At 39.9% G+C, this 13298-nt stretch overlaps 1 protein-coding gene across 2 annotated transcripts; it reads right to left on the bottom strand.

Moving 5' to 3' along the window:
- Window positions 1-2286: 2286 nt before the first annotated feature.
- pomt2 (protein-O-mannosyltransferase 2) lies at window positions 2287-12859 on the bottom strand. Of its 2 annotated transcripts, none has more exons than XM_079528055.1 (21): window positions 12541-12859; window positions 11647-11731; window positions 11457-11561; window positions 10659-10767; window positions 9708-9816; window positions 8988-9147; window positions 8518-8624; window positions 8147-8229; window positions 7819-7928; window positions 7509-7575; window positions 7096-7162; window positions 6156-6234; window positions 5775-5926; window positions 4832-4923; window positions 4662-4738; window positions 4277-4348; window positions 4125-4184; window positions 3458-3563; window positions 3112-3252; window positions 2870-2981; window positions 2287-2448 (listed from the first exon to the last, which is right to left on the bottom strand). In XM_079528055.1, the coding sequence occupies exons 1-21, from the start codon at window positions 12855-12857 to the stop codon at window positions 2343-2345; spliced, it is 2316 nt and encodes a 771-aa protein (XP_079384181.1). In that variant the 5' UTR covers window positions 12858-12859; the 3' UTR covers window positions 2287-2342. The 2 variants fall into 2 exon arrangements, with proteins under 2 accessions (XP_079384181.1, XP_079384182.1); XM_079528056.1 differs by having other exon boundaries at window positions 9708-9810.
- Between the last annotated feature and the right edge of the window lie 439 nt (window positions 12860-13298).

Below are 13298 nucleotides of genomic sequence, written 5' to 3'. Positions count from 1 at the left end.
CTTTCACAACTTTATTGGTCTTGTTAAGATATCCACACCACATTACAATTCTGTAGAAGTTTTGTAATAACAAACATAAGCCGAACAGTACCGGAAAGCATTCATTCACAGTACAAAAATATTGATCTATTCTAGACCATCGTGAAGTGAAACAGAAGTCTTTGATGTAACCTAAAAGTGTTTGCCTTAGAAATGAGTGAAAATCAATGAGAACATTCAAAAACAAGGTTTACTTTACATTTCACTTCATCCCTTCAGGCACTTCAGCTTATTATTGCAACATAATTACAGAATGTAATACATGTTAAGGCAGTTCGGCATCATCATCAGCAAAATACTAATTTTTAAATACTCTGCAAGACTCTCTGGCTCTAATATTGCACAATTTCAAACATTCTCAATACACAAAGAACTAAGACAGTATAAAATGTTGAGAAACAGAAATGCCTGAACAGGTAAACAGGCTGAAAAAGTACTTTATGCAAGACAAAAAAGAAAAATGCTGTAAACACTATTAAACTCTGAGTGAGAAATGTGTGAAGACATTTCAATGAAGTATTATAAAATACTTGAATGCATCATCATATTGATGTCATGATAGTCTCTACTCTCTTCTGGTCTTACATCATCAAGTCCAGTGACAGGAGGGTCTGAATCATGATATGAGTCAGCATGTCCAGATCTTGCCAGGGATAATTTGAGGTAAGTATATGTTTCGGTGGTCTGTAACGGAAGTCATTGGTTGGTCTAAGCTAGTGGTTTTCAACCATTTTCATATGGCTCATTATTTATTCGGCAATTGAGCCACGGACCACCATTTCATGTCATTTAGCATCTCAGACCCAAAAACTAAAGAATATTTTGTTGTCGTTGGATAAGATTGTCCACAATTCCATGCTGTTGGCAAACGATCAAAATAACAATTCTTCTACATTTTATAATTTTGTAGACTTTTTGTAAATCAAGTAATGCAGATATTTTAAAAATGATGTAATGTAAAATTAAACCAAATGGGACCGCAGGGGTCCATTTGGTCTCATTTTACACTCTCAAGAGTTAAAGATCAATTTGGTTACCAACTCTCCATTTAGCTGGGGACCACCTGGAACCTCCTCAAGGACCACTGGTGGTCCCCGAACCACTGGTCTAAAGTAGAGCCTGACCGATGCCAGATTTGTGTGCTTCGATTAGCCACAACTTAGATGCTATAATGCTATTTGGCATCTGAGTTGCAATACCAACGCTTGACCACCCATTCATCCAAACAGAAAAGTCTTATCTGATGTACTGTATTAAACAACGTTAAACTCTCCAAGATTGCAGCTGTACGGAAAGCGGTCAACTTTTTGTTTAAGCTACTTTCTGTCAATACTGTACATTCCATGGAGGTGATTATTTTTGTTTGAGTTTGGAAGCACTTCAACATAAATGCCTCCTTTTTGAAACAGGAGGTATTGGTATGCACTAGGAACGTTGACTGACTTCCAAACTGCTTCCAAACTTGAACACTTGGACAAATAATCACCTGCATGGAATTTATAGACACAAAGTAGGTCTGTCTACGGTGGATTTTTATGAAACAAAAAGCTTGACAGATAAAAAGAGGATAATCCAAGCTTTCCACACAGCTGCAATCTTGGTGAGTTTTATCAGATAGGACTTTCCGTTTGGATGAATGGGCTGTCGAGGGTTAGTATTGCAACTCAGACACCAGATATCTGAGTCGGCTAGGGTCTGATGCCAAGTCCCAGTTCACCGATTTCCAATATTTTGATTGAAATTGTCAAAAACTATAAAATCAATTCTAATCAAACCAATTCGTTTTTCAAGAATTGGAAATAAACAAATAGCAAATTTAAAAGCCAACAATGTGTCACAATTTGTGACACATTGTTGGCTTTTAAATTTGCTATTTGTTTAACAATGAGACATCTTATGAGCTTGTAGAGCTGCTATTTTTAAAACTTTTAACTACTATATGCCCAAAATAGGGACACCAGGTTGAAAGTTGTTAAAAATCAGGACACCGGCTGCATAATGTCATCAAAATAAGTTAAAAAAGGCCTAATACTGCATCAGCCAGGCCTATAGATATATATATATATACACATATACATATGTGTGTATATATATATATATATATATATATATATATATATATATATATATATATATATATATATATATATATATATTCTGGCTCTAGTCTAAGGTGGTCAGTGGTTTAACAATTCATGTCTGTTCACAAGAGTCACACTTTTGAACAGTAGTGCCCCAGACATTAGATAGCTATAAAATCGTATGTTTATTGCGAGATTATTGTCGTCATTAAATAAAGCTGGTCAGAATTCCCAGGAGTCCATCCAATTGAGGCCAGCCATGGTGCTGCCGGGTTCATGTGCCAGTGGGCCTTTCATGCCATAGCACAGTGGATGAAACAGATAGAAACTGCAATGAAAGGCAGACAGAGAAATGTGACAGAGGTGTGAAAGAGACAGAATGGCATCCAGTGGTTAGTAGTAATTGTGAAATAGCATTTTATATCGTAGATTGCCATTCTGAATGGCGTAATTTTGTTCGTGTTGCCTGCCGAAGCATAACAAGGTTCGAACGTCAGTTGGAATATCCTGCAGCTTGACTCACAAATTCAACTTTATGTTGGTGTTAATGTTGGTGTTGGAACTGTAATACGTTTGTTTACGTTTCTCATGTCCGTAAAGATTGGTTTAAATTAAAACAGACCTATATTTAATTTATGATGGGGTTGTATGTTACAAACCCGGTGTTCAAAACAATCATGGATTGGGCCTTTAACTCAATCCTAAAGTTTCCTAAACTAATGTAACAGGTCTGCTGGCCCTCTGCTCACCTGTAAAGGATGCTGAAAAGAAGTACCACCTGCCCAGCTCTTAGCAGCCAATCAGAATATGGGGGGCGGAGCAACAGGTCACTACTTTGCAACAAAGTGTCCAGTGTGATTCCTGAGAAGCAGCAAAGCACAACTACATTAAACACTGAAGCCCCTACTAAAATAGCAGATAGACAATCTACAAGCTAGATAAGAGTCACGACGATTGAATTGAATAAGTTTGATACGGTAGGAGTCAGTACCTGTCAGCATGCTACTAAAGAGCATGGCAGGGAAATAATGGTGGTAGTAAAGAATACGGCCCATTGTGTAGAAAGGTGCATAGTGTAGCAGCCAACCCAGGAATAGCAGGCCTCCTCCTTTCCTAAGCACCCAACATTGCTCTGAAATACAGGGGTGAAAATGTTAATTGAATGATCGATTAGCATGAGACGATCAGCAGAATTCTAAACTGAATTATGAGTCGAGTGATACATGAAGATCACAATGCAACAGGTTGTGACTATTTCCGATATTTGTCGTACAACTAATGATACAAGTGCATGATAGAACCTGCAGTGAGATATTACATTATGTGAATCAGCATACCTCTTCTTTTTTGGTTCAGAGGGACACATCGTTGAAGGGCTACAGAGGCTAAAGCTATCATGACGACATACAGCACCAGACTAGCCAGGTTAATCCACCACACCACCTGAGGAGGAGTTACAACTTCATTTACCCAACACAGTATTCACATGCAATGGTGGGAAAAGTATCAATATTGCAATGTAGAAACACTCTGTTACAAGTAAAGTCTGGCAATCAAAATTGACTTTAATCGAAATATACTTCAAGTACCAAAAGTTATTCTTTATGCAGAATGGCACGTTTCACAGGGTATCACATGTATTAAAATCTTTTGAAAATAGCAGATCTACTAGCTCACAATGTGTCGCATCGTGGCACCGTGTGGGCTTGTCGGATATTTTCAAACTTCAGATAGGGTTGTTAATCAAATGTATGTTTTGTAATAATAATAGTAACAAAAGCTATATTTGCGTAGAGTAGAAGTAAAAGTACAGATAATTGGATAAAACACCAGTACATGAGTAAATGTACTTAGTTACTTTCCACCAATGTTAACATAACATATACGTCATGGTCAGACAGACAGACAGACAGACAGACAGACAGACAGACAGACAGACAGACAGACAGACAGACAGACAGACAGACAGACAGAGACAGGATGGCAAGCATACATTGAACTTACAGGGTTTCCCAGCAAGTAAACACGATACTCAGTCTCATTCACTCCAGAAAACCTCAATCCCTTCATAGAAACCAAAGAAAAGTAACAGTTAGCATGGATTTAATACTTAAACTAATTCATGTAGCATAATAATATGATATGATGCACAGTACCTGATAGTCAATGGGCCAGTGCCAGGGTTTAGAGTTCATCTCATTATCTTTGGGTTTCAAACCACTGTTACCCTAAAAAGGAGACACAATGATGGGCTATGATATCATTACAATGACACATTTGAATAAAGTATTGGTGAGGCGTGCAACAGTTATTTGAACAAATTGATTTAATCGATCATAGAAAAGAACTGATAATCGATAATTTAAGAAAATATTTGATTAACATTGATAGCAATTCTCAAAATAGTGAAGATAGCCAATATACAAGCTCACAACGCAACACATCTCAATGCGTTGTGAGCGGTTATTTTCACTATTTGTGTTCGACACAATTGCTCAAAGAAGTATAAAATAGTATATTATGGTTTTTATATGGTCTTACTCTGATCATAACGATATGGGACTCCAGTAAAATCTCCAGGAAATGGGGCTTCAGCACAGACAAACTAATGTTGGACACTGTCAACACACACACAAAGCAAACCAACACGTAAGATTATGTTTTATGACAATAAGTAACATAACTGCTGTAATATTATGCGTACATCATACATTTTGGATTGATGTGATCTTCAATATTCCACTGGGAGTTTGGTGTCTCCTTCAGGTATGGACTACACGTCACCTCCACCTGCTCCCAGCCCCTGGACAGAGAGGACATCTAAAAGGTTAGCTTTAACTTCATAACAAATTAATTTGTCTAAACCAGTGGCTCACAACGGCTTGCGTTGCAAGGCATTGTGAGCTTGTAGATCAGGTATTTTCACAATATTTATCTGTGGAACAGAGTCAAACTCGCACAAGTTACTTTAGTTACAAATCCGTATCGCTCTTAAAACGCTGCTAAATGGTAAATGGTGCATTTATATAGCGCCTTTATCCAAGGTGCTTTACATAGATTGTGCATTACATTCACCCATTCACACACACATTCATACACCGATTGCGGCGGAAGCCATGCAAGGTACCAACCAGCACATCGGGAGCAATTTGGGGTTCAGTGTCTTGCCCAAGGACACTTCGACATGTAGACAGGAGGAGCCGGGATTCGAACCGCCGACCCATGGATCATTGGACGACCTGCTCTACCTCTTGAGCCACAGTCGCAGTCTGCTAAATTATATAGATGCACTTTACACCTTTGTACTTTCCTTGTGTATGTTTTTAATGCTCCGTTACCTAATGTAAGGTATTGTTTGCTTGTTTTGTTTTATGTTTTTATGTGGGGACTGCGAATGAAAATTACCATTTTTGCTAAATCCGATGTAATTACATTACACAATTATTATATGCATTGTCTCGTCTAAATAAACAAATAAAATAAAAATATTAAAATAAATAAAAATAAACCAAATGTAATGCTCTACTACTACTCTTTACAGTATAGATTGGGGTCTCGGAGATCTTTTTTTAAGGTTGTTGAAATTAAAAAGTGTGAGCTACACTGTTAAGGTGTTAAGGAACCCACTGCAACAGAACAACAATCCCTTCTTACCACTTTGGAAGGGTCTTGCCAGAGGAGTAAAGAACACAACCGGTGGCTTTGTGCAGAAAGCGCACTTTACTGCGCAGTACCTTCACCAGGTCTCCTTTCCGACCTCCGCTCACTTCCACCTGCCAGAGGTCATTGGGGTCACCTGTACCATTCTAACATCAAGACAGAGTTAATTGCAGTAACAGCAAGTTACATTTCAGACGTGTTAAGATAATTATTTTATAAATTACAAATTTGATTCCATAAGACACTAATATAAACAGATTTCCAGGAAATCTTGTACAATATAAACTAGGGGACAGACTCAGCGAAACACGTACTGTAAGATGCAATTCTTAATTCTAAAAATATATAAATACCATCTAATGTTATTTTACTCACAATGCCGTAACCTGTGACCTGGAAGTGCTTCTTGGTCAGCGGTGCCTCATGGAGGTGGCTGTGAAGGTTACGAGTTGTCCTGGCAAGAAAATGATAAATGAATACAAATTAAAAGTACTGTATATACAGTATTTATGGAAGAAGTCTCAAGATCAGTAATCCTTTGTTAAATACATGTTTTATGCCTTTACCTACTGAAATCAGACTTATGAGCAACACAGGTTAAATTGTCAATTATTTTACATTGATGAAAGACACATTGCAAATAAGAACATTTCCAATATCTTCAGTGATATTTCTTTTCAACCATGTTGACAATAAGCCTATCTCACAGAATTTCCCTGCCCCCTTAATACGCCCCCTTTCGGGGTTAGTGGTGATAGCGTGACGTCACTCCATAGACGCTACATGTTAACAGAGGTAATTTAAGAAGTCTACAACTTTTGTTTTCTCAAGGTAAGGTTTGTTCTATCTGTTCGAGCTGATTTACCATCTTGTTTGCTTCATAATAATATTGGTCTGTCACATTTTTACATTAGAAAATGTACTTAGATTCTCCAGAGAAAAAAACGTGTAAATGCTAATATTAAATGACACCACTAGTTACCGGAAGTGGGCGTGGAAAGCGGGCTGTGAGATAGGCCTATTCCACACATTTCCCATTACTTGGAAGGTAGGTGACTCAAATAAAAATGAGAAACATTAAATCTAGATGAGAAGACAGGAAGTGACGAAGACACGTTTTCTCTCTAATAAATTAAAAGTTTGGAGCTCAAGACCGGTGTGCAGACTTCCTATCTTCTCATCTGTACGCATTTTTGTTCAGCAGCCGTAGAATTTTTGAGATGTGCATGCTTTCCTACTGAGTCTATCTCAAATATTAGACCTATTCATGAAAATTAAATTATAAACTTTGAAGTGTCTGTATGACATGACTTACTCTTTATGCATTAATCTAATGATGTCTCCATGATGGACCAGGTCAGAGGAGCCTTGTTGACCCAAATCTAAAGAAAATATAGAACAATGAGAACATGCATTCATTCTTTTAAACCAGTTTCTCAATCTCAACCACTTTTTAGGTTTAAAACGAAATACAGTATACACCGAAAATAGCCGAAAATAGTCTACAAGCCGATCTTTTGAGCTTGTTGATCAGCTATAGAAATGGCTGTGTTATGCCCTAAAAATAAATATTGTTTGAGGAGTTGGGGTGGTCCTTGCAGAACGTAAGAAATATGTTAGTGGTCGAGAGCTCAAACAAGGTTGAGAACCACTGTGATCAACCATGAGAACATTACATACGTCTCTGTAATAAACATTAAGAGACCACATGGCCACATGTCTGCTCACCATTGTTCTCATCCTGTCTATGGACCATCCACAAGTTGTTGTAGTCCTTATGGAGGTAAGCCGTCACCTATATATGGAAACACAGGCAGCACAAGAGACAGTTTAGAGTTCACACTCTAATACATTGTGCAAGCTCAGCTGGCAGGGTTTCTCCAGAACATTTGAGGAGGGAACAATGGAAGGATTTCCGCATATCCTCAGAGCGATAGGTTACGGGTAAAAAGAAAATCTGCAACAACGGCCTTTTAAGCACAGTCTGTTGATTAGTGTTTAAAAATGTTCCTCAGAAGAGAAGGGCCTGTGGTCTGACCTGCTGCTGCTTGGCGCCTACTCCCTCTGGATACAAATGCCAGTGGGAGTGCAGATAGCCTCCAGCGATGCGAAGGTTTTTCACTGTGATGGTGGAGCCATATGCCAGGTCTGGTCCAGGGTGAGAGCAAATACACACACTTAACATTTAAGACTCTATTGGCAGAAACACAAATCAATTGACCATATTCACACAGGGGACATTTTGCTCTAATGCCAACCAACCTGCCACCGAGCCACCGACCTCGAGTCAGGGTACTGTATAAGAGCAAAATGTCCAGCGTGTGAATATTTATAAACATTTCATGAAAATAATGACTGGAGCTCACACTCAGGCATGGATGCATTGTGTAGATTATTTCCTATTAGACGGGACTGGAAGGCGGAGCTGAAGAAACCGTCTCCTGGACCGCTGGTAAGAGAAGAAAGGATTCATGACCAATACATGTCAGGTTAACTGAGCATGCATGATCTTGGAACATGTTCCTCATGTAGATTACATTCATGCTTCCTTATGCATATTTACCTGGTGTCATTTCACCGGTCATTTCACAAATATGTTACACCTACTGTACATATGATGCCAAAACAATTGCAAATCTATAAGCTTGTTTGTCGTAGGCTTAAGTGGTTAAGGAAATGTCCACCCCATCTGAGGGGTAAGAGAAACACTGATGTAAGAGAAACCAGTCACACTCACCTTTTGTTCAATACAACAAAATGGACTGCAAATATTGTAACATAGAGGAACAGAGGAAGCAGGATGAGTCCAAACACCCGGGCCAGCAAGTGCTTTGCAATATCCACCTGGCACCAGAAACAGAGCACAAGACAAAGAGGAGATGTTGAGAGGGCTGGATTGTTAAATCTTAACTTAAATCCTCTATTCTTAGTAAAACGGACCTACAAGTATAATAACTATATATTTTTGCCAGAATCCACATTGTGTGCATTTGTTTTAGTATTAAGTGTGGTTGTCAGACCTGTGATTAGAGAAAAACAACTGCTGTTTCCAGTTTCTCACTCACAGACTACAGAATCAATAAAACATAACTATGATAAACAATATTTGGTAACTATACGATCCAATGTTTTACTGTACCAAATTCCATTATCATTAAATACAATATTAATCAAGTATCAGTTGTTAGTTTGACCAAATAGACAAACCAGTGAAAGGTGCAGGTCCCCCAGAAGTCTCCAGAGATCCCAAGCTGTGTTCAGTCCCACCAATAGGATGACAAACAATCCCACAAACTTGACTCCCAGCGCCCCGGAAAGGTTTACGCCCGTCGTTACCAGCCACAGCCACCAGGGGGTGCTAAAGGGCCTGGATAATAATAGACAACCATATTAGATTCTCAACCGATGATATGCTTAAAGATATTGTAAAGACCTGTGTTTTTTTAATTCTTGCCTCAAGCCTAGTAGTTCCATCCCACTGTCAGATTTCACACAATGGAACTAAAGCGTTCCACATAACTGTGATGTAATGTTTTGGGTGTAAACCAAGTCTGCAGAATGGCTGGGCAATGTTGAAGCCGCCGTCAAAAACTAGTACTGCAGGCGGGCTGGGCCCAGGTTAAATTTACGAATCGTGACGCAGAGGTACCACAAGAACAGCGCGAGGGGTACTATGATAGGAGCCAGTCAATCATATCAACGCTCGAGGGGTACTACCCGGAAGACTTTGTCGATTCGTCGTGGCTTCAAAACGCCACTGAGCAACTTCCATTGAAGTGAATAGCGGGGGGGGCGGGGCTATCGCTCCTCAATCCGTTCTCTAGATATATTATAGCTCTATTGTGTAAACATCAGTACCAGTAGGTCACAATCTCATTGGCCAGGTCAACCAATGAGATTCACACGAGGCTTGTACAGATGTTCTACCTGTATCGCTGCTGGTTGAACTTGACCATGCTCAGCACTGCACCCATGATGAAGAACATGAGGATGGGATCCAGCAGGATGTACTGGGAAATGGAGATGCAGCCTGTGTCTGTCAGAAGAGTCAAATTATAAAACAGTATATAGCTTGAGGGTCCAAATATAACATGGCACCACTTCTCCATTGAACTCATATAGCCACGGGCGCCCTAGCTGTTCTTTTCTGTCGCCATATTACTTTGGCGTCCTCGACTCCTCATCCTTGATATTTGCATGGAATACTGTTAATATCCATGTAACAATAACATGTCAAATATCTGGTATGCTATATTGCTACATAGCATATACAGTACAGCCGAGTACACTAAAGGTCTGTACACACCAGGCGTGTTTACTGCAATAAATTCACATTCATTTAAACTGCTGTTTGAGTACATATGCACACTGTGTGTTATTACAACGAGGTGATGAAGCGACAATTATTTTGGGGAAACGAAGTCGGTAACCTATACAGGCTACTGCACATCTCACAATGTGTTGCGATGCGCTGTGAGCTTGTAGATCTGTTATTTACGTGAAATGTTCTTCTATTTTAGCCGAATGTTCGCTTATCATGACATGCCCAGAAAAGGGATGTTAGGGTTCATGTGTTTAATCTATGCAATTCATTAACCAAAACACAATAGTGAGATAAAGTAATGCAGTACAAACATCTTGAAATTCATTACAAAGAAACAATCCAATTTGAGTGAAGTTGAACATATTAGAAATACAATTGTCATTTTATTGTTTCCTTTGCTTGATGTTCTGTGTTGTAAACTAAAGAACATTTGTAAACTCTACTGTATACTCTCTCAAGAGTTATGGGGTCCTTTATGAATTTTAAACATTTGAGAACCACTGCCATTATCTAAGCTATGGTATGTGTCTGGAGTTTTACAAGCAAACACTCACCAAATACAAGCAGAGCAGCAGTGATGAGAGCAGCAGATGGAGACTGAGACAGTTCCATTACTGTGAGGTAGGAAAAAATAGGGAGGCAGGAACCCAGACTAGCACAGAGCTGGAGGGAGACATGTAGGGCATGCATGTCAAATTAACATGAACAACTTTACTGCGTCATGGTCTATATCACAAAAGCATGTTTCATACACTGTAAACCCGTAAGGCCGATTCATACTCCAGATTTCGGTGATAAGGTCAGGTGTCAGGCAATATGGGAACCCATCGACAAAAAAAGAAAAAAACAGCACCACTGCTGTTTGTTTCCTTTGAATTTGCCTCTGGGGGGCCCCAGTAGAATGTGTATAACAGGATGTTGGTCCGTTTGGCCCGGCCACAGCCCTCCACTTCCTGTGGTGTGCCTGTGTTTTCATTCCCACTGTCAACAGTGTATACACATTCTCAATGGCCTTGCCGACAGATTCGGTAGCACAGCAAAGAATCTGTTCTTGAGAGATTAGGTGTCAGGTGACCACCGTTTCCGGTGGTTAGTGGTTAGTAAAAACAGAGAGATGCGTTTGGGTGAGCAGTGAGTCACCTTATCACCTAAAACAGTAAAATTGGAATATGAATAGGCCTTTACAGGTCAATTCTTACACCCTCATACCAGTTAAAATGAATATACCAGTGTACATTTAGCTCAAAATGACTCAAAAGGGTGAATGATTGGCTTTACCTAGCTTAACTCTTATACAGTGGTTTCCCACACCATACTTTCTGTTGGTGCTGCTCAAGGGGCAAGACGCTTACCCCTCTCATCCCCCAGTAGCTGTGGTGTTCATATTTGTCCCCAGGTTTTATGAAAGGAAAGGTGCCGTCATAGCCTGTCATATAGCCAGCAAGACCAATCAGCATCTGGAACAGAGGAGGGAAAATGGTAGCTTTCTCGGAGGACCGGACAGTTTCTCAAAACAGGGAGTTGTGTTTAATAGTTTCTTACTTTCCCCAGAGGCGGATGGACATCAAAGAAGAATGTTCTGTTGATGTAGTAGCTCCCCATTTTACCAAAGTGGGTCTCGTCCCAGCTGAAACATCAAGCGGATGGTTGATATTAATAATGTAAACAAACTTGGTAATGATGTAGGTCTTGTCAATTGAAGTCTCTATAACACCAGGGTGGTGGTGCACCTGTGGGTGCAACACTGAGTTCCTGGTTGCAGAGGCTGAAACAACACTTTCAGCTTGCCAGGCTTTAGGCTTAGGGCCTAAGGCCTATTCGTTTTCGGTTTAGAGGTGACCACCACTTCACCAAAAACTGGACTATGAATAGGCCTTTAGGGTTAATAAGTTTATGGGTCAGTTCTGTATTATTTTTCAATAAAGAATAGTTTGAATCCCATCTCTCTGCACCTACATTTCTCAATTATTGTAGTTGTTTCGTTAGTGTTGCCGCAGTTGAAAGCTGGTATCATGCTCTCAAGGTAAACAAATAAATACAGTGAAATGCAGGCACAGACTGGATTAAAACACTACATTATTTAACAATATGGAATATTTCAGAACAAGCGGCTCGTTTTGACAGGTAACATCCATGGCTTGAGGGTAAGCAGTGAACTTTATGTTTTGAAGTTGTTGATGTATGGAGAAGTATAAGACCATAAAACAGGCTGATGAATCTGACAGAGATAATACAAATATCAAAAACAATAAAAAAGAAAAGTTGTCTGAGGCTAATGGTTAAGGTGTGTGAGTGCGAGCGTATACTGTACATGCGTGTGTGTCAAGGTTAACCTTCTAATATTGTTGACTTATACTATAGGAGCCATCAGACAAAACAAAGTTGCAGCCATAATATTCAAGGCTCAAGTGTAACCTACGAGACATGGCTACTTACCACACATGAGGTGGTTCCATGATCTTGTAGAGGCGAGTGGAGAAAGACAGTACCACCACCAGTATGAGATGTACTGTGCTGCGGGTCTCATTGCAGGGAGGGTAAATTCCTCTGTGATGCCACTGAGAAGTTGTCCCATTTGAGGTCTGCGTGTCATTTGATGATTGTCCATCACTGTCAGTGTTTGCATCTTCGGACAGGTGGGTGGATGGTGTTTGGGAGCTCTGGCTCTTCTCCGAGGCTGTCCTCCTGTGTCGTAGTGTTGAAATGTCTTCTGTACCGTTGTTCCACGTTGCAATGCATTCCTCCTTTGCCATTAGTAAGTTAAAAGTGCAACTCTAAAAAGTCCAGCCTGTGGTGGTATAGCTGCCAGAGCCGTCCTTGGCCTAAAATCATATAGGTTACTTGTGTAATGGTATCTACAAGACACAAGCCCCCTTACATTGCAGCTTAACGCATATTATTAGCACATAATAACCATGAGGCATGAACATGATACAGAGGACCAGGGTGACAGATGACGTACAGTCCTCAATGTGCTCCTCTACTGTGTAGGTCCCAGCTTAGCCCGTCTCCGGACCCCCCGGGTTGAGCTCCTTTGGACCCCTACGACGTAACAAAATGTCAGAAACTTTAACGTAGGGTTCCGAAAGGAGCTAGTCCCAGCTCAAACATTGACATATAAATACCCGATGCTAACTGTCAACATTAATGCACGTTATACTCCTGGGCGTGTACAACCTAAAACATGCCATGTC

Source organism: Electrona antarctica (assembly GCF_951216825.1).
Source record: "Electrona antarctica genome assembly, chromosome: 18".
Taxonomy (NCBI): domain Eukaryota; kingdom Metazoa; phylum Chordata; class Actinopteri; order Myctophiformes; family Myctophidae; genus Electrona; species Electrona antarctica.
The sequence above is the reverse complement of the archived record's forward strand: the minus strand, read 5'-3'. Positions and strand labels throughout refer to the sequence as shown.

Excerpts from the sequence above, each read along its gene's own strand:
- pomt2 (XM_079528055.1), bottom strand. The coding sequence starts at position 12,857 with ATGGCAAAGGAGGAATGCATTGCAACGTGGAACAACGGTACAGAAGAC. Across the intron at positions 11,732-12,540 it reads ATGGAACCACCTCATGTGTG|CTGGGACGAGACCCACTTTG; the intron begins GTAAGTAGCCAT and ends TTGATGTTTCAG. Across the intron at positions 9,817-10,658 it reads TGCTGCTCTGCTTGTATTTG|ACACAGGCTGCATCTCCATT; the intron begins GTGAGTGTTTGC and ends CTCTTCTGACAG.